Source organism: Poeciliopsis prolifica, unplaced genomic scaffold (genome assembly GCF_027474105.1).
Source record: "Poeciliopsis prolifica strain line A6 unplaced genomic scaffold, Auburn_PproV2 SCAFFOLD008, whole genome shotgun sequence".
Classification (NCBI taxonomy): Eukaryota; Metazoa; Chordata; class Actinopteri; order Cyprinodontiformes; family Poeciliidae; genus Poeciliopsis; species Poeciliopsis prolifica.
Window position 1 is genome coordinate 3,016,273 of NW_026562383.1, and position 26,997 is coordinate 3,043,269.

At 40.2% G+C, this 26,997-nt stretch overlaps 1 protein-coding gene across 1 annotated transcript; it reads left to right on the forward strand.

Annotated features, from left to right (window-relative positions):
• Nucleotides 1–4,464: 4,464 nt before the first annotated feature.
• Nucleotides 4,465–26,649, forward strand: LOC129362314 (carboxyl-terminal PDZ ligand of neuronal nitric oxide synthase protein-like). The gene is made up of 10 exons (XM_055033777.1): nt 4,465–5,016; nt 7,483–7,554; nt 9,848–9,940; nt 10,891–10,949; nt 11,033–11,141; nt 16,166–16,295; nt 16,626–16,753; nt 21,431–21,592; nt 21,769–21,937; nt 22,958–26,649. Exons 1-10 carry the CDS (start codon nt 4,912–4,914, stop codon nt 23,482–23,484), a joined length of 1,554 nt encoding a protein of 517 aa, XP_054889752.1. The 5' UTR covers nt 4,465–4,911; the 3' UTR covers nt 23,485–26,649.
• Nucleotides 26,650–26,997: the final 348 nt, after the last annotated feature.

Here is a 26,997-nt window from a genome sequence, read left to right on the forward strand (position 1 = left end):
TAGTGTATTGTTTAAAGTTATGAGCTCTAAGAGAGTTTTGAAAACCACTGGTCAAGTAGTAAATCTCTTCTTCCAGTCAGTTTCATGTTTATTCTCTGGATTCATTTGAGTTTGAGGTTTTGGTTTCTCTGATTCTCGTGTCCTCTGCCAACCTTGTTTCCCGTATTGAATTTCAACACCTGTCCCATATTCCCTATCAGCTGCCACGGCGTCCATGTGTCAGTCCCCCTTTCCAGAATCTGAGCTCACTGGTCTTCACGGTGGTTTGTCGGATCCAGTTTCCTGCTCATCGCATGGTTTTGGGTTACCATTGGACTTCTCGAGCTTTTCGTTCAGTTGTTCAAGGAGATCTGATTATTGGACGTAAACTGTGTGGAAAGCGTACCGCAACTCATGACTCTGATTCTACCCCCTCCACTCAGTTTTACAGTATTACAACAAATGTTGTTGTAGTAGTAGTTATCGTTTAGGACTTTTTTTTTATTTTTGGGGGTGAAATTTTCAGTGTGGATCTCTTACAAACAAACAAAAAAGAAAAAAATCCATTATATTGTTGAAATATTTTCAATCAAAGCTCTATCAATTGCCATATTTTTGTCACTTGGTCATCATTAAGTAGATTTTTGGACCAAAGAAAACTATATCCAAAGGTAATAACAATCACCTTTGGGGATTTTTAACAAACTTGACGTTATAAACATCAGGGCTCTGAGTCCCTCCTGCCTATTTTCTAAGAAACCACAGGAAACAGTGACGTTCTGTCACACTGTTGTCATCCACAGCAACAATGACAAATGTGTGTTTGGCAACAACTTGAGAGACTTCCTCGTTCACAGGGCGCCGGAGATTGTTAGGTCAGTTCTGCTCTGGAAAACCCGACAGTGCCACTGATTACTGACCCGCGAAGAGCAACGATTGTCTCTTGTCAGTCGGCAAACGGTTGTCTTGCCAGGAGAGAGATAGTAACAGAACACGTGAGAGCGGCTCGTTTGAGGTTTAGGAAGCCGGATGGTCAGATATGCATTGAAGAACGTGACACCAGGTTATTTTTGGACTGACTTGGTTTTGAATAAAATTCTCATATGTAAGAAACCTTAAGCACAAAGACGTTTAACAGTCAGTCAAAATGAGAAGTCAAGATAAACAGTAAATACAACAATATGATGAAAAGAGACATGTAAGCCAATGTGCTTAAAATTGCTGAATCACAAATTTCAATATTTAACAAGTACAGTTCTCGTTCATCTTTAGCCAATTTAAGCCTTGTTCTTAAGCACCAAACCAGGGTATTTAAATTCTGTAAGAGTGATTTTATTTTTGTTTTTAAATCACGTTTTCCTATTGAAAAACACACGTTTATGAAAGATTCGCAACAAGTTCACTTTGGATGAGCCTGTTGGATGTCAAACATATATCGGATGTCTGCTGTACGTATTAATGCGTGAAGACATTTTTGGTGTGTGAATGATTAAAACAGGCCGCTTTAAGAGTTTTAAGCTCGGGGTTTTTAGCACTCACAGCTTTCAACATCAGTACCTGACAACCACGTCATCTGCTGTCGCTATGAAGAATGATGGAAGAGCTTAAAAGTGATTAGTAAAGCCGCAGCAACTGGACGAACCGTGCAGGTTGTATAGTTCATGAAACGAACATGTTCTAAAGGACAAAATGATGTAGTCCTGTTTCTTTTAAGATGGACCTCAGGGTACAGTTTGTGCCTGAAAAACAGAGGTTATAAGAATGGGAGTGTTTGAGTGTTTTTCAGAGGGCCGGATGAAAACCGCTGTGTGGGGGATGAAGCGGAGGCTCTCCAGGGTTTCTGATGCAGCCAGAATTCACTCAGTAGCATCACTCTAACTACGGTCTCAATGAAAAAGGAAGAGGAAGAAGAAGAAAAAACATAAAGTGTGTGGAAAAATACATTGACGCTTCTACAGCTGATGTGGAAGAGCACTGGCGCCATCTGCTGGAGAAGTGCTTCTGCATGAAATGTATTTTGTTCAAACTCAAACAGCCGGAAGTGATTTTCATCAGATGAGACAAAACTGCCTTTGTTTACTTTTGCATTGATCAACTCATATTTATCCGTTTCTCTCACCACTATGGAGCACTTTAAAGAATAAACAAATGTAAATAAATTACATTTGACAAGCTTAATTCAATTACATGTAACAAATGAACTTATTTATTTCAAGTTGGAGCTCTTTACTCAATGCTTGCGTCGCTTCACTTGGTCTCGTTATCATTCATGTTATAGTTTTGTTTCTTTTTTTAGATTAATGTTTCTTTCTGTTTAAGGTTTTATGAAGTCCAGGTTTCTTTTCCCGTTTTCGTTCTCATTACTTTGATCGTTTTCAACGTCATCTTTCCATTCTGCATCCCCACACAGCTGTTAATCATTACTGCGTCTCTCCCTACCTGTTCCCTTCCCCCAGCTGTTTTCACTGACCTGTCATTAGCTCTTCTGGTTCCTTTATCATTTGCACCCCCTCCTCAGCAGTTTGAAGCTCTCATTACATTGTTCTCCTTCTGTTGAACCTCCGGTTGCATTTTTCTGTGCTGTTTCTCCACAGCATCCACCGTTTTGTACGTTTTTGTTTTCATCGTTTGAAGTAAAACTATTATATCTATGTCCATTTCATCTTCCTGTCCAAGACTGTAATGAGGTGTGCATTACAGTATTATAGTTCAACCTCGGCAGGAACAGTTTGCTAGAAAAAACTAATCTCAGAAAAGCATTAACCTGGTTTTCTTACACTACGGAGGCAGATTCCTAAGTTAGGAATCCTAACAGAGCTGTTGTAAGGAGCCAGGATCAACAGTAATATTCCATTTCAATGTTAAAAGTTCAACTTTAGTCTAGTTTTATATTCCCCTTAGACACTAAGATACTGGCTCCATTATGACACAAAATTCAATTTGTAATTCAATGAAAAGGAGTCAATCTCCAGGAAATTATAAAAAAAAACTGTAAAGGACCAACGATGGAACACTGTTCAACCTCAATGATTGAAAAATATCCACAAACTGTAGAGAAAAGCTCCTATTTGTCAAGTAGTATTAGTTCTCCTTGTAGTTTTAGTTTTTCATATTTTGCTTCATTTTTAGGTGTAGAAATGACCCAAATAACAAAAGGGTAAAAGAACTGAACTTGGAAGATTAAATCCAACTGACTCCGGCGTACGCTTAATAACTTTTGCCGTCACCATTTTGCAGACGAGTGCAAGTGGTGCCAGGAGGATTAAGGAGTGCCGTAATTTGCCGACAGCTGGCGTAAGCTACTTGTGTTGGAGGGTGAAGGAAAGAAAACTAAGAAAACAAGTCAAGAAATACATTCGTAAGTTATAGTTTTCTCCCATTAATTACCATTTTAATTTACTTTAGTTAACAAAAATAGTTTTCTCAATTTCAGTTTTTGTTACTTTGCTTGAGTTAACTCAGATGACCTTGCTGGGACCACACCCCACATTAACTCTAGTTTTGGAGATGCTATGTATCATTTATAACTCTAAACCGACTTTTCTTTTAATAATAATAATAATAACAATACAGTTTATTTGTAAGTGCCGTTCCTGACACTGAAGGTCACCTTACATAACATAACATGGAAACAAACACAAAATTGAAATATATAGTGAACATTAAGTACAAAGCAAGATTTAAAAAGGTATTGCCATCAAAGACTGTGAGCTACTTGAAACAAATGTGTTTAAAGTTGCAAAGAATCAAACATCGACGACTAAGGACAACATAGACAGTGAGTTCCTTTAAATCAAGTCTCCCTGGCTGCTTAGAGCTGTTTTTGAGCGTTAATAAATGGAATATTGCACAACATATTTTAGGATTTTCATAATGGCACCCGACAAAATGTGATGTTTGTTATTGGCATGATGTTTTTAGGATTTCCTATTTGTGTGTTTTTAGGCTCTAAAACACTTTTTTTTACCTTTCTAGAATAATGACCTGAATATTTTTTGATAAATAAATATATATAAATAAATATATATATATATATATATATATATATATATATATATATATATATATATATATATATATATATATATATATATATATATATATATATATATATATATATATATATCCCCACATAACCACCACTAATAATAATAATAATTACAAATCCACCTTTTTATTAGCAAATAATAGATGGTAATTAATTTATTTTCATCATTATTTTTATTATTATAAAGTTAGTTTTTCAAAAAAGAAAAAGAAAAGACTCAGGCCGTTGTTTTTAGGTCGTGACAACATAGAGTCGTATGATACTTGGAACCGACCCGGTTCTGCGGACCGGGCCCCCGGTTCAGGACCCTCGGGGGCTCGTGGAGTTCCGCTCATTTGTTCCCTTGAAATGCCACTAGATGTCACCGAAGCAAACCGTGAGCTGGCCGTGAAAGGGAAACCCTCCTTCCGTCTCATTTAAATCCCGAGCCGCTCCAGTCTCAGTCCTGAAATGTAATCGCGTCCAAAACTGGGCCGACGGAGGTTTTTGTAGTTGTTGTTGTTGTTTTTGTTCAATTCCCACCTACTACGAGGAGTACAAATACAAACTATCATTTGTTGATTACCCGTGCGTCATCGGCTCGACCGGCGGGCAGCGGCGGAGACCACTGCGTCTCCGTCGTGCGTCAGAGCAACACCGGACTAAAAAAAAAACCCCCCCCCCCAAAAAAAACGGGTCGATAAGTGCACTCGCCGAGCCGGCGATTAGCGCATTAATTGGGCTCCCGCGGCCAATCAATCGGTCGCGACCCGCGCGTGACCCACCGCCGGAGTGACGCGTCTCGCGGATGAGAGTGTGAGGCGGCGGCGGCGTTCAGCGGGGAGGAGAGGAGATGCGCATCTCTGCAGGTTCTCTAGCGCGGTCGTAAAACGAGATCCGGAGCCATGCCCGGAGTGACCAAGTACAATTTAGTGGATGACGCGCTCGATCTGAGGGTCCCCATGCACAACGAGGAGGTGTTTCATCATGGGGTCTGCTTCGAGGCAAAGGTAAGGACCCTCTGAAACACATATAGGGATTGTGTGTGGTTTTTTAAGGACGGTCAGATCTGAGGAGGATCTGACAGATACCGGCTGTTGTTACTTCTTCATGTCCATCACTTTCTTGTCTTGTTGATACATTTATTGCTATCTAGACCTTATTTTGACCAGGTTTGATCATCTCTCCACTAACTGGATTATATTGATCCACTTTAAGATTGAAGGTAGATTTATTGTTTCTGATATGTTTCGACATCAGAAGCACTAAATATGCAACATATTCTGTTTTCTAGAGTTTTGGCTCTCATCTTTTGTGAGGTTTACTTGTTTTTGTTGTGCTGTCCCTTTTTTTGTATAAAAATTCTACTTGTTTGTAGCAGCTCTTTGAATTTCATTGCATCTGGTAGACTGTTGTCACCTTCCTAAGATAATGGCACAAGTCTTTTTGTTGCCAAAAGGGATTTTGGAGGGGGGAAAAAAATCAACACCTCGTATTCTATCAGAAGATGATTTAGGCAAATAAAAAATAGAAAATAAAAAATCATTTTGACAAAAAATTGTCTTAAGCCATTATTTTTTAGGAAGATGACGATATAAAGTTTGACATATTTAAAATGTCCAAGCTGATCATTTCACCTGCAGTTCCAGAAGTTTACATAACCTCAACGGCTTAAGTGACGTGTGAATTCTGGGTTTTCAGTTCTGCCTCTGCTGTGTGGAACGATATCACAACATTTCATAACGAGACTGAGGTCTGAAGTTAATCAATGTTTTCTCTAATCTACAGAGTGCTGGAGGTTTCTTCGGGGGGCAGGCGGGGTCCATACGAGCAGAAAATCATAATGATCATAATTAACAGAAATAAAGGCCTGAGAACATCAGTCTGCCTAATTAGTTAATTGCTTAAGTGTGTTTCCACAAGTTCAGGGGAAACCACACACTTAGAGCTGCCATGAACATGATTTTAGCATAATTCTGGGTTATAAATATGAGTTCTTGTAAGAATTTCAGTGGATTGGTTTCCTGTAAACCTGGCTTCTGAGAGCAGTCTGTATATTTTCAGTAACTTTACTGAAAATTGTAGAATATTAATGATAGCTTGTAGGGGCGCGCTGATTAACTCAGTCCTCATATCTTTCATTTTGGGTGATGTGCTGATAGTTGCAAAAAGCGATTTTGTTTGGACCCTGAAGTCAAGAAAGGTTAAAAATTGGGCCAACAGACCAGAAAACAATTGATTAATTAGACTGTGAGCTGGAGGAAGTAAGGTGAGAATCTTTAGCCCCCAAAACACTGGGCCAACTGTTGAGCATGGTGGTGACAGCATCATGCTGAGGGTCTATGTCGTTGCATTGCGTAAGTTGGATGGCATAATTAAACAACCCCGAATTCCTCAACTTCATGCCAAATTGACAGCAGGACGGATGATGTTTTGGCATGCTGAGTAAATCCAGTAGGAATAATCACAATCGTAAATCAGAGCTGAATTTAGATTGGATCATATTTTGGGAACAGGCCAAGTTCTGAATTTGCAGCCTGTTTTAAAGTCAGATCTGCCAGGAAATGTTTCTATCCTTCTGTTCAAATATCCAGAATTACAACAGCACCTCCACCATGGCAGTAAAAAGCATAAGCTTACTAAAGACCAAGGTCTCACCAAATAGTAAATGTATCTTTATATCCGAGGTTGTGTAAAAAGAATGTGGGTTAGACAAAATCCTGCTTTAACTTGTAATTTTCCCAACTAATAATTGCTTTGAAATTTTATTGAAGTCATTTTCTATCCAATCATACCACATTGAAAAAGGAAAGCTAAAACAATGAATCAAAACTGTTATTTCTGATACTGATGAGTGAATGTAAACTTTTGACCTGGACAGCAAATTCAGACTGTCTCCCCCTCCCTTCTGGGAAAGGAAGATTATTACGTGAAAATTTGTTTGAAATAGGGCCGTACCTATTATTTTAGTAATTGATTAATCGACTAATCAGATATTTTTTTTTTTTTTTTACCACATTCTATAGATTTTCCATCTAAGCACTTAGTGCTTTCCCCCCAAAAAAATTCATACGGTTTAAGGAAAAGATGCCAATAAACAAATAAAATCCTTTTCTAAATTGATTGACTGTATTGTCATGGCAATCATTTGTGAATATGAACCAGTCGAATATATTTTTAAAGAAAATGCCACTTGGGAGATTTTGAATGAAACATAGTTACAAAGGTTTTTGAAATCCAAAATGTATGTAGATTTATTTATTTTATTATTTATTTTACAGTTTTGACGTCGTCACTGCTCTGAATCTGTTGTGGGTTTTTTTGACGAATAAAATGTATTCTACAGTTAACGACTAATCGATTACTCGGTTAGTTGACGATTACTTCGATATCGCATTAATCCGATTAATTGTTTCAAGCCTAGCGTGACAACTTGCCAAAACCCAAAAGCAATCCTTTGAACTCTTGTCTTGCAGTACATCGGCAGCTTGGAGGTGGGTCGCCCCGGCAGCCGGATGGAGATCGTCGCCGCGATGAGGCGAATCAGAGTAAGAACAAGCGACTTCATTGAAACAGATGCTATATTTAAACCTGGTGACAATAGCCCCTATGAATCTTTAACAAACTGTCAGAGTCACTCATGCTGTCGCACCGAACGCATCTCCATCCCGACTGTCTGTTTTCGTCAGCGATCACGCCACGTCGTCTTCGCCCACAGGTCACCCCCCCACACCCCGTCAGCGCACGGCACACACCAGTCAGGTTCAGCGCCTTGTCACTAGCAGTTTAAATCCTGCTATGAAATACGGGGAACGAAAGAGGGAGGGGAAGAAAAAAAAAAAAAAGAAATCCTCTGAACATTCTCCTGCACAAGACGAGGCCGCCCAAACACGAAGCACTGCAGTGGCACACAGCAGTGGCACACAGCAGTGGCACACAGCAGTGGCACACAGCAGCGCAGAGGATTTGGCTGCTTTGCTTGTCAGCTGTTAGATCTAATCTAACAACAGAGTTGTTGTGTCAGCCTGAGGTCAGCCTCGTCCCCACTGACACCCGGGGAAAAACTTAATCCTGATCCCTCGCCATCAGCTCCTCATTTTGGCCATTTTAGTCTCCTGGCAAGGATTTACAGTAGCAACGGCGTTCACTTTTTAGGAGACATTGCTAACACCGTGCTGGAGATCTGATGTCAGACGAGCTCAATGCAGCCGCTCAAATGATAATGAAGGAAGCTACATGTTGCTCAGCACTATCCAAATACTAAAGAGGTTTTTTGCTCAACATGGATTTTTCTCTCTTTGTTGGAAATGAAAAAAGTTTAATTAAGTACTTGGATTTTCAGTCTTTTTATCTAAAGGTAAACAAAAAAAAACATATTTCTTGATGCTGTGACTCAATTCATCCCCTCAAGAAAGTTGAAATGTTGTGATCACAGCTACTAATGCAAATTCAGTCACCAATTTTGCGCTGACTTGCAATTTTCACCACTCATAGAAAATTAGTCATGCAATTTCTCTACGCCTGAATTAGTCCGACCAATCATCTTGACGTTTTTCTGTATGGCCTTCTTTTCTGACCGATCACTGCAACCGAGCTCCTGTGTGTACAGTTCATGTTAACTTGGAACTCTTATTTTGCACTGTGACAACTCCTCCAGACACGATTGTATTTGAATTGGTGTAAACCCATTCTACCTCAAAAAACAAACCTTTAAAAAAAATTGCAACTTTGATCACAGCTTTTCAAAAGAAGTGCCACAAAATCAGCAATTTTTGCCAGCAACAATCACAAAAAAAAAACAAACAAAAAAAATCACCAAAATTTTCTGGAGGGAGTGTTTATTACGATTAATTACAGACACTGCAATTAATTCAACTGCAAAAGGTTTTTAGGAGTCCCACCTTTAGATAACTTACATTTTGGAAGAAGCATCTATCAGCAGTGATTCTGTTAAACTGTTATTATACTGACTACTCAAAACGTGAGGCGTCCTTAAAACCCTCGCCGGGGCTTTCTAGACGAGACTCGGGGTGAAATGCAAAAAGTGTGAAGTGGAATAAAAACAACATTTCTGTTATTTTTATGTTTTACAAAAATGAATCTGAAAAAATAGGAAATTCAAACCCTGCTTTCTTTTATCATTATTATTATTATGTTATTCATTCAATCTGACTAGGACTGAGCTGAGTTCTTAAATGCTGGTGGAGCCATGTATTACAAACCTTAAAATGTATTTGTACAAGTTTTGAATCTGGTTTATATATATGTAGATATATATCTACATATATATAAAGCAGCCTCCTGAGGCCCGGCTCAGAGCTGTTATTTTTACTAAAATTAAAGCAGAGATAACAGAGAATATCCAAGTTTTTCATGCAAAGATGAGGAGGATTTGTTTGCCCTCTGATTTCACAGAACTTCCTCTGATCAGTTAATCATCTGAAGTTGGACTTTGAATTTTTGAAGCTTGACGTGTTTTTTTTTTTTTTATCCCCCACTAATCCTATTGGATTTTTTTTTCTTTTTTAAAGCAAAAGCCTTGATATTTGGAGCCAGAGCTTGCAGTGAAAGCTCAGTATGTAGCATTAATCATGCAGAGGGATGAAAGTGTCCCACACACGTCTGGCTCCCTCTGGTGAGCCAGCCTTTAAAACCTTAGGCATCTACCAGAAACAGAAACTGACAGTTCCTCCATGTTTACTCTATCTCGTATGGAGAAGATAAAAATAATCCTGCAGCGGGGTGGTCCCTTCTCGCTTTCATTTAGTTTGTCTAGTGAGATTCATCGAAGCAGTGATATCCAGCCCACAAAGTTGAACAAATGTTCTCCTTCCGTTACAGTACGAATTCAAGCTGAAGAACATAAAGAAAAAGAAGGTCAACATACTCGTGTCCACCGACTGTGTCAAAGTGATCCTACGCAAAAAGAAGAAGGTAAGACCAGCGGAAGAGAGTCCATCAGTTTTTCATGAACTGATTTGAACTCTTTACTGACTGTGTTCAGGATTTCCCCCAGAAAACCCGCTAGGCCCCGGAGTGGGGCCACGAGGTCAGTCCACCAGTGGCCCACTGCGTTTTTGTGTTGAAAATATTAAAGGGACAGTGTTACATATTTTCCACAGACATAGAGCCTTTTCATACCACAGTAAGGTAACTCTGCTACCTTCAGTTGTTTTAAAAATGCTATATATCAAATATGACTTGAATAAAATTTGACTTTGTTATTTGGCACCTTGAAATTGGGCCTCTGCCCCTTTAAAAACTCCAGCTTTTTCTGATGCTCCACCTTCAGGAGGTTATCACAACATGGCTCCTCTATTAACCCTTTAACAATGTTTATCCCAGTGCTGCACTGAGAAGTAGCTTCTATAATGATGTGCAGTTCCACCAGGTGCTAATTCCTACTGGCTAGTCTGAAGGAGCTGAATGGGCAAGAGACAGGGTAGGGCTGCTCTGTGGAGTTTGGAAGCTTGGAAACTGCAGCTCTGTGGAAGAGCTGCATCTCGAATGTGGCGTTAGGTCCACCAAATGTTAAAGGATTTCTCAGACATGCAGGAAAGGCAGCACTCCAGGTTTGTTTGTGATGAGGGAATAGCATTATAATATGAAGTAAAGTTCAAAAAAGTTGATACTACTCCTTTAAAATTACAACGATTCAGAATTTGGAAATAGTAGCATGTGAAGCAATGGGCTGGTGCCGGGTTGGCGCCCAGTTCAACTATACACCTAGCTTAATCTGTATTTACTGTTAATGCAGTTTTAAAAAATGTAAATAAACAAACAATACCTAGGCAAGTGGGGGGAGGCAAGTAAAGCACACACTATGGGAAACCCTGCGTATTGTGTCAATGACCAGGTTTTTTTTTTTGTTGTTGTTGCTACAGAGAAAGGGCTGGTCATGGGATGAAAGCTCCATGTTGGTGACACAAGACCCCATTTACAGGTGCGACGAGGAAGATCCCAAATCAACCTGAGTCGAGGACGCTAATGAAACCCCGCTGACCTGATATCTTGTGTTGCCTTCAGGATCTTCTACGTCTCGCACGACGCTCAAGACTTGAAGATATTCAGTTACATCGCCAGAGACGGGCAGAGCAACGTTTTCCGCTGCAATGTGTTCAAGTCTAAGAGGAAGGTGAGTGGAACCCTCAGCAGCTGAAGACTCTAAATATACTTCCTCAGTGTCGACGAGACTCTCTTGAGTACTTGAGACGAGCTGTGATGATTTTATGTCACTTTCATCGTGAGATTCCAGGAAGATTTGGAAATAAAAGTGTCTGCTTAAATGACAAACTTTTGAAAATGCACAAACATCAAGATAAACCTTAAAGTGCAGGAATTCACTCAAGGCATGTGATTCATAAACCAGGTCCAGGCAGGAAGATAGTGGAGATTTAACCTGAGGGCTTAAAGTTATGCTGCACAGATGAGAGATCCAGAATTCCTCCACAACAATGTGAGAGACTAGCAAAGCGCCTCATATTTGATTCCTATTTGCCTCATATTTCATAATGCCTCCTAAAACCTTACCTCCTTATCTAAACATCCCTCCATCTGCTGGAGATTTGTGACAGGAAACAAAAACAAGAATGGCAGATTTACCTTGAAGCACCAAAAGGCTCCCAGCCTCTGTCTGTCTCTCTCTCTCTCGATGGAAATAATGTAAAAATGTCGCATGCTCAGACATTCTGTTGCGCATATGACCGTTCCTATGGCAACCAAGGTTGCAGCTCAAGCAATTAACACAGACTAACCAATTGAAATAAAGTCAATCTTGGCGGGATGATTGTTTATTCGTTTCACGGTCTACTTTTCCCATTATTTTGGCAAACGGAATGTAAAAATGTGAGGTTAACGTGATTTCAGATACCTTGATGCAAACGGGTTCCAGATATTCTCAAAGAGCGAAGTTAGACCCTTAGATGACGACTCGGCTGGCGAGCTGCTCTCACTGCAGTCTTTCTCTGCAGGCAGAGCTGCTTGGAGCCATTTTAAGTCTTTTTTTTTTCTCTCGTATTGATTTTTTTTTTCTGTCCTCCTCCGCTTGTCCTCCACTTTATGCATTCCATCCACCCTGGTGCTTCTGTCTCCTTGATGCGGCTGACCTCTCCTTTCAAGCTGCTGCTGATGCCACGTCCTGATAAAGCGGCCTCCATTCCTTTACTTGAGTTTTGTCCCAGCGGCTCAGACAGCTTCTGCGGCTTATTTTCACCCTGATTGCTGGAACCTGTGTGTCCAGCTGCGCTGTTTATAACAACCAGCCGGCGCCCGCCTACTCCTGACAAAACTGGGGGAGGGCGGATACAGCTCTTTGGACTTGACGGTTTATTGGTTGTCGCAGATCTTCCTATCATTTTTGTGAGAATGAAAACTTTCCTCGGAATGTAAAATTCAGTCTGCCTCTAGTTATGTGTCTTTTCTGCATGTGTTTTAGAGCTGCTGTTTTCCTAATATAGCACTGCATGTTGTAAAGTCACACAGACAAAACTTTACAGCAATAATTTCGGTTATTTAAGAGGAAAAACTCACCTCAGCCTGCTGGATACTTGAAGCTGAAAGTGATAAACGACTGCCTATCCTCCTTTCTGACTAATATTATAGATGCATTGATATAAAAATTTAGACCAGTGTCAGTAATATTTCTAATATAACGGTTTATTATATTTACGATATTACAGTGGCCCAAAATGGTAGACAAAAAAATGACAGAGCGACGAAAGAAATCAGAATAAACTTGCTCGCATAACTTCCATAGTTTTATTGTGTTGCTTTTTGGTGTTTGTAGCTTCTGTTTTTATCTTGTGGCTTCTGAATTTTGGGGTCCCTCAACATCTGTATATATATCTTCCTACCTTTTCAGCACTGTGCAACACACAGCTGACATTTCTTCCTTGTTCTAGTTAAAACCCACGCGATCCTGCGCTGCATTACTGTCAGACGCCCAAACAAATAATACATAGCCGACTCATTCACAAATGCCAACAGAATGAAAATATCGTTGGTAGATAACATCAGCCCAGTTTCACTCATTGGACCAAAATTGATATGTTAGAAATGACTAACACTGTTATGTTAATGCCAATGTACCACATGCTCCTAATTAATCTAGCTAATACTACTTGTGATTCCTAATTATTTGACCTTACATCACTGAAATGTCATTCCCAAATTGGTCAATTTAATTGTCCATGAATATGGAAAAAATAAAATAAAAGATAATTTAGCCCATCCAGAGCACTGAAATCCACTGAACCCTTGATCCCAGTAAACATGCACTATTCAGAAGAGGAGCACATCAATATCAGCACACATCATTCAAAGCCATAACTGAGCCTCATGTTCCACTAAAACACTTTTCATTTTCTCACATTCAGCTGTTTGTAGCGCAACTTTCAATACACCTGCAGTCTTTTCACAAAAGGAAGCAGGGTTACAGCAGAAATGCATGATGACATGTTTGTGATCCTCATCATTATTTTATAACATTAAAAAAAACCCAACTTGATAAAGCTGCATTAGTGTTTCAGCTCACTGAAGTCTGATTGGTTTGCTGTGTTTCTTAAAAAACATTTTCTCTTGTTTTTATTAACTAGCACCTGACAATTAGCATCTTCATTTGTTGTTCTTGAGTAACCTCAAGGGATGCGATGGAGCTGGTTTGTTGGGAAATGTGGAGTAGCTACTTGAGCAGCCAGTGCCTCGTTTTCTCCAGACATTTCTGTAGGGAGTTGCTTAGATTTGAACCACCAGATGTTTGGACGTTGAATCTTTGCAGATTGTTATTCATCTGAAGTTTTCCTTTGCTTCTGCACAAAACCGTGTGATAAAACCACAACGTTCCACTTTTTTTATTTATTTGTATTTATCTGATGTTGTGTGCTCAATCACAGCTCAATACATTTCCAACCATCATTTGCTGCAATTAGGATTTAGTCATTATCTCCACCAGCTTCAATTTAGAAAATTAAATTCCTGCAAGTTTTTCTTTCTTTTTTTTTTTTCAAATTGTCGTGTTTCCAATAAGCAAATTTATCCTGTCGAATTGTGCAGTTATACGGTCGATAGAAATGCAGCTAACGACCAATTTCTCAGGACCATGTTTCACAATGATGGTTTGTTCTGATGAACTTTTCAAAAAAGCTGCATAATTTCCCTCCCCACTTTGCGATTCTGCACTCCTTCCTCTTGCTCTGTGACTGTAACATGGCAAAATATGTCAAAGTTCAAAGGTCACAAACACTTTTGCGAGGCAGAGTACGGGAACGCTCAACATAACAAAAAGAAAAGCAGAGTCATGTTGTTTCCCACATGTCTGAAAGAGTGCGAGCCGAGGCAGTTTTTCCTTCAGACGGAGCATCGGCGAGGTTGACTCCCATCCCTTCACCATGGATACGGCGCCGACAACGACTTAGTGAGGCTGAATGCTAATCGCTCTGGTGGGAAAAGGAAAAAGGAAAGGGGCCGCTGTTGTTGCTCGGCACTTCAAGACATTTTCACCAGCGCCGAGCAAAACGCCCACCCCATTGTCGCGCACGCAGTCAGTGGTGCCTTCGCTCCTCTACCTCCCCGGGTCTGTGAAGCCTTATCTTTGTGCCGCAGACCAACCATGTGCGCTGAGTGGGAGGAGCTGATTTAGAGGAGATTTGATGTATTTTTGTCACGGCACGCCGTGGCACACAAAGCTTTCAGATGTCAAAATCATCAACGCAGCCCTTTTGTGTTTGACTTCTGTTCTGTCAACTTTACGCTTCTGAAGCTAAAATTCAGCCCTCTGATCTGTGAACGACACGGCACCCTAATCAATTTCACCGTTTCTGGGTTTTTCTGTCGAAATGTATTTTGCCGTTGCGTTTGATTAAACCTCTTTCAGGCTCGAGCTACCTTGACACATCGACTGAGTGGTTTCGGGCGCGAGGATCCTCCAGGGGCACGGGAGCAATGAATTTATTTTTGACACGACTCCTGCCAGCTCCCAAGATTGAAAACATCACCTTGAGTGAGACTGAGGAAGGACGTGGCGGACAGCCTATCATTCTGCCTGATTTAGAGGGCTGTCTCTGGTGCACATTTTGGAGCTTCTTGGGGGAGAAAAAGGCCAGAAATTGACTGTGGAAGTCCTGATGTCTTAAACCAGTCAGCACTGATTCTCAGGTTAGAAAACAGTAATATCAGAGGAGGAACAGTATTTATGTGGATATTAGCTCTTTGGGATCAAATATGTTACACTCAGTGGCTTTAAAGGGGCAGTATTATGTATTTAACATTCACATAGTGCACAATCAAGTAACTGTGTTAAGTCCTGTTCTTATAAAAATGATATTAAATATATGCCATATTTAATGTCATATATATCAATATGACATCAAAGAAATGTGAATTTGTAATTTAACGCCATGAAATGGGTCGTCTGTCTGAAACCCTGCTTTCAGGAAGTCATCACGACATCTCTCCTCTATTAACTCTTTAACATTTTCACCAGTGTTTCATTGAGAAGTAGCTCCTACAATGAGCTCAGCAGACGCTCAGTTTTATCAGGCGTTTGCTCATTTCTGCTGGCTAGTCCGAAGGAGCTGACTGAGAGAGTTGTGAGGAAGGGCCAAACACAACGACTTAGAAATCTGCCTCTAAACCTCCAGAAAGGGAGAAAACAGAAATGAGAAGCAATAGCAACAAACATCTGCAAGTATAACGTTTTACACTAGTAAAATCACTGATAAATATAGTACAAGTATAGAGAAGATGCTTGTAGTGGAAACTATATGCATTCTGCACTCTGCTGAATCAGAGTGCATTCTGAAAACATTTGAATCTTGTGTGTGTGTGTGTGTGTGTGTGTGTGTGTGTGTGTGTGTGTGTGTGTGTGTGTGTGTGTGTGTGTGTGTGTGTGTGTATACGTTTGCAAATAATGTTTGAAAAGACCTTTAGTGTTTGTCCTTCTGTCACAATTTTCTCCTCAATTTGTGTCTTTCTTTCCAGTTTCATTGTCATTTTTTTTTCCATCACCTGAACAAAATGGTCACACTCCGTCTCTTCCGGCAGCCCGTTTCCTCGCCTGCTGCGTGGCCTAATTAGACGTCTCCTTCATAATGTGCTCTTCATCGCGCTGCCTCGCTCTGCCCTCACTACTCACACACCCTTCCTCTGTGTCCTCCCACTCAGTCTCAGGCCATGAGGATCGTGCGGACCGTGGGTCAGGCATTCGATGTGTGTCACCAGCTGACCCTGCAGCAGAAAAGCGAGGATCAGGAGGATGAAGAGGGGAGGGTGGAGGAGCTGGAGGCAGCACCAGGTTACTCACACCTACACACCAACCCGCTCGCAACTACAAAACACCTCCCTTCACTTTGCTCTCCTCCCAAATGTCAGGCTTTGCTCAAGAAGAAACACAAATTTGTGACAATTCTGGAAAAATATTATCCTCCCGCGCTGTCAGTTCTTTTTTCTCTCTTTTGTTTTTTAAATGAAAGATGCTGATTGTTTTATATGAGTCAACCAGGACCACAGATCAAAGATCCACCACGTATGAACTCCTGCTGGCTCGGCGCCCACTGATGCGGCAGCCGTCGCCCCCTCAAGACGCGGCGCGAGCTCCGCGTGACGCGTGTTGTTCTCTCCACAGCGAAGAAGAGGCTGGCGCTGTCAGAGGAGACGGACCTCGAAGGCACCACGGAGGAGAGCATCGAGTGCGTCTCCTCGTCAGACCTGGAGAAGAACAAAAAGGGCGAGGCCCTGGGAGCCAATGCCAAGGTGAGGTGCGGCTCACTCCTGTCGTCCTTGATCAATTTGAAACCAGTTATTCTTCTGATGTTTTCAAATAGTTCTCCTGGCTTTAAGAAAGTAGAAGCTCTCTGACTTTTCACATTACGACATAATTTTATGTCCAAAATAAAGCATCTTATTACAATAAAGTTCAAGGAAAAGCATTATCAACATAGTATGCAAATATTTGTATGACACTCCTTTACTCTGACACCCTGAAATGAAGTCCAGAGTAGAATTCAGAATTCATCTGATTAGTAAATTGTGTCTCTGTGTAGATGTGATACCGTCTTTTAAAAACCATCAAATCTAGTACAGAAAAATCCATGAAATTATTAAAAACTTCATGGTCTTATTTATTTGGCATGACAAAGAGCAAGGGTGGAATAATGAAAATACTTTGTAATTGCACATGCACAAAAAAAACCAAAAAAATCTCCCCCAAATAATGATCAGCACTTAAACTAAATTACTCAGAGCAGTCATTAAAGTAATAATTTTTACACTTGTTTGCTTAAACAAACAGTAGTTTTGCTACTTTGATCACCAGTGCAACAAAAAACAAACTAGAAAGATCTAAAAAGGTACAAATACTAATCCCTGAATCAGATGAAGCCAGGCTGAAGGTTTCGCCTCATGAAGCGTTAATGAAGTTGGTAAACAGCTCCGAGGGATTCTCGGCGCATTGAGCACGCACACTTTTGATTCTTGTTTGTGGAGAAACGCTCCACAAGGCCTCTTCAGTATTGATGAGACCACATGGTTTATTGATGAGATCACTGCGTACTCCTGCTAATCTCGGCGTGTTGGACAAGCTGCTGCCTGTTTCCCGATATTTGACTGCCGCTGTGCGAGTCTCTGATGCGCCGGCCGCTTTATCGCTGCAGTGGGAGAAAACCGGTGCTGCCCTGTTTGAGCAGAAATGCTTTCAGGGTTTACGACAAGGAAGTGAACTTTTTTCTTCTATATTTGTTTTTTGGTTTGTTTGTCTGGGGAGATGTGTTCATGTGGTGATAAACTATTGTTTGGAGGTCAGGTGTTTATCAGATGCTACCATGTTGATCTTAGATTTGAGATTTTATTCATATTCTTTTCACCTGCTTTTCCTACACTTTCTCTGTAGCATCACTGACAACATGGCGGATTATGTATACGATCTTAAAAGGACATTATTATGTAAATTAACATTTTTGATCTTTACATGATGTTATAATGTTAATCTCTCATTAAAACCATACAGAGAACGTTGCTTAGCTTTTATTTTTTTAAATGCATGTTTAAGAAATCCTTGAATCTCCCATCGGAACCATTGAGCTGTGAAAAATGCCTGGGTGGTCATAGCTCCACCTTCAAGAAGAAGCTCCTCCTCAGAGTTGCAGTACCCAAGTTTCTGCCTCAAGTATCCTCCCCCACTCAGCTCCTTCAGACTAGCCAGAAGCAATTAGCAAATACCCAGTGGAACTCTTCATCTGCTGAGCTCTTTATAGGAACTACTTCTCAAAGAAACGCTGATAAAAGCGTTGTTAAAGGGTTAACAGAGGATTCCGGTTGTGATGATTGCCTGATGAAGTTTCAGATCATCAACCCGATTTTAAAACCAAACAACGATAAGATTAAAATGCAAAAAGCAGTTTACAAATGATGATATCAGTTACTAAGGCAAGAGAGTCAGTTTAAATAAAAGAATACTTTAAGTAATATGTCCTTTTTCAAATTCTTGAAAGTGTATCTAAGAATTAAGAGTTCTGATAGCGGATTAGATATTCGACTTTCGCAAAATGCACCTGTCTTTCTAAAAGGTAAAGGCAATGAAAAGGACACACTTCATGTTCTTTCTCATCATTGATTTAGCCACAGTTTCACTAGGAGTGTTATTTAACCGGCCGAACTCTGAGTAACAGAGCTGCCCGCTGCGCGGTTAATGGGCCGTTTGTGTCGTAATTTGTTCCTCATATAAGAGCCTCATAACCCACGGCTTCACTGGCAAATTCACTTCTCAGTCTTGAGCTTTTATTAGAGGCTAACATCAAGATCTGTTGTTTTGTGATTTTCACACAATAACAGCAGCCTGGTTTTGCCTCGGATGTTAAATAGAAAACAAGATTTTCTGTTCTTCTAGGGTTGTGGGGAGGGAAAAGAACAATAAATAGTCAGATAATGTAGTTCTGATATAAACAAGCTCGGCAGGACGGGTATTTATTTTTCTGGGTAGTACTGGGATCGGTTCTCCATGGCAATGAGTGGTGCTGATTTTAAAACTGCGGTCTCTTCAAATCTGAACATGGACTCGGCCAGTTGCAATATTTCAAACCAAGCATTAGATTATTTTATAAAATATCCCGAATTCAAGCATCACAGTCATGAGTCCATTTCTCATCAAAGTCAATACACATCATGCAAACGCTTTTAAAGGGGTTCAATGAATGTTATTATGCTCAGGCTTTGGACCATCAGACAAGATGTTAGCATAGCATTAATCAGGGGATTTGATGTTTCTATTGCATGAAGATGAAAGCAGCACAGTGTTTCTTTACATCATCCTCCCTGAGGAGTTCAAACGATCAGATTCTCAGCTTTTAGACCATTTCTGAACATATTTGATTCTCACATGCAATCACACACCCACTAATACAGCAGCTCTCAAACATCCACCCGTTATTACTCCATACATGAGTGTTGCTAGGTATGCGGTGCTACGGCGACACAGGTTTCAGTCGTGTCGTATGTGCTGTTTTTTTTTTCTTCTGCCACCTCAACATTTTTGCAAAATCAAAAGTATTTAGCTGACCCAGATTACTGGGTTAGCTAAATACTTTTTCTTTTCAGTCGGCTAACAATGAAGCAACCATCAGATATAGAGGAATAATGGAAAGAAGTTTGAGAGCTGCTGTACTAGTGGGAGTAACTGTGAGGGTAGAAACGTTAACAGAAGTGGGTTAGTTGGATCAAAGCAGACCAAACAGGACAGTCTCCTCTTAGTCATTCTCTTAGCAAACGGCCAGCTTTGACAACCTGCGCCCCAGTTTCCATCTTTTTATGCGTTTGTTCATTTTCACTTCCTCTGGTCAAGATGATGTTGCCTTTTCCTTATTAAATCTCCTTAGTGAGGGAATTTTAATCCGTTCCCTGACTTGTAAATCAAAGCAGTGATTCATCTTTTACATGAATGCTAAGCAGTTGCAGACGGCTGTCATATCCCATCAGGATGCCTTTTTTATTATTATGATTTTATTTTATTTTTTTTTTTACTTTGGTAGATTGACCATTCAGAAGACCGCTCTTAAACCTTGCAGCTCTTCCAGTCGTTAATCCAACGTGATGACGGATCAAACTGCTTTCCGTCTCTTCTCCCTCCTGCGTTTGGGCCTCACGGGGAGCCGTCTTCCCCGCAACATCCTCCATGAGTTCTGTGCTTTTTGTTTTCTGCTTCAGCTTGGCTTCATTAGCATGCAGCGTGCTAATGAAATTCAGCCACTCAGGAAATCATTTAATAGCTTTTGCATCATCAGGAGCGCCATCACTCAGATTTATGTCTCTGAGCGCCGCTGGTGGTACGATCGGTGCCCAGAACTGCAAATTGAAGACATCTGAATCTGGACGGATGAAGTCGGAGGGGGGAAGTTGTGTCTCTTTACACTTGTTTTATTGAGCTTATTTGATAGGGACAATAACCGAACTGAATAAAGCAGCAGTCCTATGTCTGCATCATGGTGATTATAGCGTGGGTTAATTTGCAGCCCTTTTATGAACAGCATCTCTAAGGAAGTAGGCTGGTAATAAAAGAGTACAATAATTAACAATAATATTAACAACATAAACCGAGGCATGTACATGAAGAAAAGAGAGTGAGTACTGTTCTGCTGTTGACCCCTCGTGACCTTAGTGAAATTTTTGGATCGGGGCGGAAGCCGGAGTACCCGGAGAAAATCAACTTATGCACAGGGAGAACAAGTAGTGAAATGAAACTGTTGAGTTTTGTGACACCAAATAAAATAATTACTTCATTTAAAGGCGGAGTTTCAGACAGAGCAGGCGTTTCTTAAAGAGACGGAAGCGCAATTTTCAAGGCATTACATTGTGAAGTTTCTTTTAAGTCACATGATATACAGCATTTTTATAACAATTGAAAGGTAACATAGAAACTTGATTGGAACTATGTGGCTGGAAAACCCATAACACCGTCAGAAAGGTGAAAGGTTTTATACTGTTCACCATAAATATTTTTTGAATTCTTCAAATATGATATATCTAAACCAGGGACTTTCATTCCGTTTTATTTGTTTGTTTGTTTATTTTTTTTTCAAACCGGTTTTTGAAAAAACAAAAAATGACAAGAGAACAAAACCAATTAGCTTACCGCTTCTGTTCTGTTTAAAAAGGAGTAGGAAGAAGTGAAGTCTTATTTAATTTCACCCCTAATCTCCATTTAATAAAATATACAGACTCAATAATTATCAGAAATCAGTCATTAAAACCATTTTATGGTACAATGCCTGTTTGACATGTCGTGCTGAAGAATCAACAAATAAGTTATACCACATGAACAAAGTGATTACAAGTTGACTCAGAAAATCTGTTTTGAGTAAGTAAATAAATCTGAAGCAGCGAGACGTCAGACGGGTCTGTGACATTTAGAGCTGATCTGGTTCTGCTCCGTGTGTTCAGGTGTGTGAGGACTGTCCTCTCCTGCTGAGCTCCCCCGTCATCGAGGCCTCCTCCCTGACCCAGCCTGCGACCGAGGCCTCCTGCTCCGCAGAGCACCAGGTCCAGCTGCTCCAGAAGCAGCTCCAGCAGCAAGAGCAGCAGTCGCTGGCAGCCTCCGCTCAGGTCACTTCCTGTCTTTTTTTTTTTTTCCCAATAAATCAGACTAAGATAAGGCTGGAAAAACCAGGAGGAACCGAACGTCTCAAACGGAGGTTCCATTCTTGAGCAGTTTGCCTCCGAAGCAAAAGGCACGAAGGGGAAAAAAAAAACGTTTGTTTTCATCGACGTGTGCTGTGCAGGTCCACGTTCTGCAGGAGCAGCTGTCGGTGGAGATGTGCGCGCGCACTGAGGCCCAGGCCCGAGTCCAGAGGCTGCTGCAGCAGAACACCGACCTGCTGCAGCACATCTCCCTGCTGGTCAAGCAGATCCAGGAGCTGGAGCTCAAATCGGCTGGACACTTAACGTCTAGTGAGTGAACAAACAGCTTCGCTTCCATGTTTATTTTTATTTTTTTTATATTTTTCTATTTTCTTCTCGGCAAAACTTCAAACCGCCCTTCCCCATCTCCTCTCTTCTTTCCCTTTTTCTGGTTTGATTTTCTCACCCTATCTTCCGGTTATAGCTCCTTTTTATCATCCACTGCCGGCACGCAATTAATTATCCCATGACAGGCCTGTCAGAGAATGCAGTAAAGATCTCTGTTCTTCCCCCCCTCTCTTCCCTGCATCCAGCCAGTGGCGATAAGCTAGCATGAAGTAATTACTTGTGAAGCCCTGTCAGCGCTGACATCATCCCACTCTGTGCAGCTTCTCCCTCTCTGCAGAGAAGATTTATTGGTCTTGTTTTCTGTGGTTTTATGCGAATCCTAAAGTTCCACCTCTTCCTTGCTTCCTGCCAGTCGATGCCATGCAGAAGGATTCGTAACGTGAACTTTTTGACACGTAGTCACATTAACTTCTGTGTATGTAACTGAGATCATTCACAAGACACACAGCAGTTATTTTCTATCATTTTCTTTTACAAAATGGTTGTGTTTGATATTTCTAAAGAACATCAGCTTAACAGAAACGCACCAATATCGAAACAACTCTTATTTTTTGATAAAAATATTTTGCCTCGGATTAGTTTTTTTTCTTCTTTTCTTCTTTTTTTTAACTGTGTCAAAATTGGTTTGTTTTGCAATGATGCCATGAAAACACATCAAACGAGTCACAGGAACTGGATGTTACCTTGAAAAAAGAATCTGTGCAAACTATGAAGAAGACAAAGAAGACAGGAAGTAGTTGAGGATGATGGTTTTTTTTAGTTACTTATTGCGAGAACAAATGTATTCATGTTTGATCTCAATTGTCTTTCTTATTTAACGGAAACACAGCAATTTGTGAAATTGTGTTCTTCCAACATTATTGGAATATCAGTAAAGTTTTTGTGACTATTTGTAAAGGGAACTTTCAACACAATCTTCTTCTCTCCTTCATGTCATGTCAGTGGGTTCCCAGGACAGTCTTCTGGAGATCACGTTCCGCGCCAAGCCCCCTGGTGCTCCTGGTGCATCCATGACCCGTTCCTCATCCGCGGGCCCATTAGCAGCTCCTTCCCAGCTCCAGATCGCTGATGCCGCCTGGTTCTCGGCCCTGTCCAGGCCCTGCTCCCCGTGCGCCGCCGGCGCCGACTCCGACTCCGTCCCCCTGGGGCCGAGCGGCAGCGGCGTCCGACTCGAGTGCTTCCGCTTCTCCTCCCTGGTGTCGGACGGCCTGGCCGGGGGCCGGGACGCTGGAGAGACGCCCAGCGACGAGAGCTCGCTGCTGGGGGAGCAGGTGCTGGGGGCCCTGGAGCTGCTGCGCTTCAGAGAGTCCGGCATCGGGTCGGAGTATGAGTCGAACACGGACGAAAGCGACGACCGCGACAGCTGGGGGCAGGGAGAGGGTGCCGGGGCGGACGGTGCCGCACGGCTCCTCAGCGTGCTGAATTCAGAGAGTCTGCCGGACTGTCTGGGGGACGAGATGGCTGTTTAGCGACGTCTGGGCGAGGCGAGAGAAACTTATGCACCGCTTCGAAGAAACTGGTGCAGAAACTTACTGGTGCATCCCACAAAACTTATGAGTTGTGAAAAATAAAAACAGAACTCATCTGTGGAGCTAAATTGGGGCCATAACATTTCTTCAAAAGAAAAAACAATTAAATTGGAGAAAGGATTCTAAACTGCAAAATTATCTTGAAACTGAAAGAATTCAACCTGAATCAAACCTGAAAATATGTTCAAAACCGCTTCAGTTTCAAATCTTTTTTTTTAAGTTTATTCTTTTTTTTTTCTTTTGAAAAATTTTGCTCCATCCTCATCTGCACTGTCTGTCATCTGCAGCTGTAATGTAACTACTCACGCGCCTTTATTTTTCAGACTGTCTTATTTCTGTATTGTACTTTCTTTGATCAAGTTTACTCTCTTGAAGGTAACCCCCCTCCCTCCCCCCCCCCCAAAAAAAAAGCAGTATTTCTATGCTACTGAAAACATTGACTGAATTGCTAAAGTTATCAAAGTCTTTTCTTCTGCTGCTCTTCCAGGTCACTAACATTCCTTCAATAGCTTCTCAGCAGCTGTTGGGTTTTTTAGGGCTTGAAGAAATAATCGGCCTCTGCTGCATCTCCTGTTCATCCTCTTGTGAAGTTAATTATAGAAAATGGTTATCTAGTGTGTTTTTTCAACAACTTTGGAAATAACATATTTTACACAAAGCATCTCAGTTTCTACGGAGGGCCAAAAGGGACAAAACTAAAGGATCAGATACGACGCAGATTATCAGTTCAATTCAATTTTACAAATAGCAGACAACGTAGAAGCAAGAGGCTCTCATTTGGACCACAAGGTCGAACAACTGATCAAATGTCACAATTTTTAAAGAATGAGGCTAAAGTTGTGGAGTTTGACAAACAGTTTTAGCCCCGCCTCTTTACTTTGATGAACACGGTTGACAGAGGAAACTATTTCAGGAGCAGAAACTATGAATTAATTAAACATAGATTTAAAGAAATGTTTACGAGGTTTGAATTTTAGTGATTTAAATTCAAATCAATTAATGATTGATACTCAATATTAAATAAACGATTTAGTGATATATTTGTTTAGTTTTGTCCTATTTGGCCTTCCATAAGTTTTGACCAGTACGAGACAATGTTTTTTCTGAAACTCATGTAAAAAAAAAAAAACAAGCTTCTGAAATTTATTTTGAAAAGCTCCAAAATGTGTTTTTATTTTTTTGTTGCTCTTAATCTTTATTAGGTTTAACATCAGGTTCAGCTAGCATGACCTCATCCACCTTCTGCATATGAAAAGCACAGAGGATCACAACCCAGCTCTATAGACAAATTATAACTCTTAGGAATGGAATGTGAATCTAAATTCAAAGCTGCTGTCACACTGTTAGCTAGCTAACTGGCCGTTTGTGTGTGTGTATTGAAAGAACATTTGTTTCTAAGGTCCAGACATGAGGAAACAATGGAGAATTTATGAAACATACATAATTCAGGAGAATGAATTGTCTCTCTTTTTTATCTTGATGGGCTTGTGTTGTAAATAGTACATGTGCACCGATCAAAAGTGTGGAATTCACTGTTCCCGTTCATCTTGCTGTGATGCCAAACTTTGGTGAGTTATTTTTTTAATTTTGGGGGTTTTTTTTCTTGTCATACTGAAGGATCAACTAGCCAACTGGGAGTCAGTTGTCAATGCCCAACGAGTTCTCCCAGTTTATCAGACAAATGTCAGCCAGTCGGAAAGTAGTTAAAGTCATTACACTTTCAGTATCGAGCTTCAGCCATGCTAAGGTGAGTGAGTCTTCATCACCACAGATAGCACAGTGTAGCATGAGATGAAGTCAAAATTGACCATCAACAGCTTTTCTATCAGGTATGTAGCAAGTTTGTGACATCAAGAACCACTATTATAAAAAGTTTGGATATATGTGTTAGCTTCACATATTCAGGAAAAATAATTATATATGTCTTTATCTATGTCTTTATCTATGTCTTTTAGTAATAGTAAGAGATCTATTAAATAATTCAAACGTAGGGCAGACTTAGCTTTTTTTAAACAGTATTATGTTAGACTTAACAGATAATTTAATATAAAAAATAAGTCAAAACATGACATATAATTTCATTAAAAGTTCTATGATTGTTCCTGTTGCTCATCAGATTAAATTACCAAGATGAACAATTTAAATCCTAAATTTAAACATAAAGGCATGACATCATGTGATAAAAAAAACCAAACTCATAATACCAAATTCATAAAACATATTTCCAAAAGATCTAAAAGTTGTCATGACCGCACAGTTTGTTTTTTTGTTTGTGTTTGCTATATTCATATTTCATTATATGGAACAATAATTTTTTGGGGAGTAAATTTTGCTGCGCAGACTTTAACTTTAAGCCGTAATTATACATGGCATAAAGCTGAGCATACATCTAAACAGTATTACCTGTTTAGATGTCTTTTCACTTGTACAATGCATAAAATAATCAGCTTAAGTTTCTTCATTCTGTTTTTTTTTTAACATGTCTGTGCAACATTATCAGACATGAGGACATGTTTTTGTAAGTCTGGTTATGTTGTCCTGTCATGGACAACAGTGAGAAGAATTGGGTAAAAGTTTTATTTAGCTAACATTAACTTTATCAAATCAGAAGATTTTTTGGCAGTCAACTTAATAATGCTAATGCTGCTGTGCTAACAGAACTGATAGCTTTTGTTCAGTTGCATCAGCATTGTTTCGATTGGATATGTCTGCACTGAAGCGGTATTTTTTTAAAAACACATTAGATTTATGAAACCGTTAATTTATTTTATTTTTTAGGCCTACCTTGGATTGAGACAAGAATCTAAACAGTAATATATGAAGCCCCATCAAACCCAGGCTGACTATTTCTGCATTTCAGAAATGTTTAAACTTTGTTCTCATAGGCTCATTGTAATTTAGAGAGTATTGTTCAGCGATGTGTATCACTCATTTTTATTAGCCCTGTTGCTGAAACACTAACTGTGTTTCCATTGACCGTATAATTGCACAATTTGACATTTCAAAAGTAAATTTACCTCATGGAGCCATGTCAATTTTAAAACATCTCTAGTTTTCTGATTAAAATGTTTTATCTCAAGGGTGAGGTGTTTTTTTTTTTTTTTTTTTTTTGTGGCTGTATCAAAATGAGTTTCTTTCGCACAATTGCAGTGGAAATGCTTTTGTTGTTTCACATGAGTCACATGATGGACAGCAGGATGTTACCACTAGTGCAAGTCACGAAGAAGACAACAAGAAGCAGTTGGACAATGTCTTGTAATGACTTATCGCGTGTCTGAACTTACTCACGTCTGATGTTAGTTGTGTTTCTTCTTTAATAGAAATTGCTAAATTGTGTTTTGTTTTTTTTCCCCCGAGATCAGTGGGATATTGACAAAGTTTTGTGCACATTTTTTGTGGAAATGCAGCTACTGGCTGCTCCTCCACACCGCCCCACTCTGTCCCTCCAGTGCT

Coding starts and splice junctions, on each gene's coding strand:
- LOC129362314 (XM_055033777.1), top strand. CDS start 4,912: ATGCCCGGAGTGACCAAGTACAATTTAGTGGATGACGCGCTCGATCTG. Junction 5,017..7,482: donor GGGTCTGCTTCGAGGCAAAG/GTAAGGACCCTC, acceptor CTTGTCTTGCAG/TACATCGGCAGCTTGGAGGT. Junction 16,296..16,625: donor GGAGCTGGAGGCAGCACCAG/GTTACTCACACC, acceptor TTCTCTCCACAG/CGAAGAAGAGGCTGGCGCTG.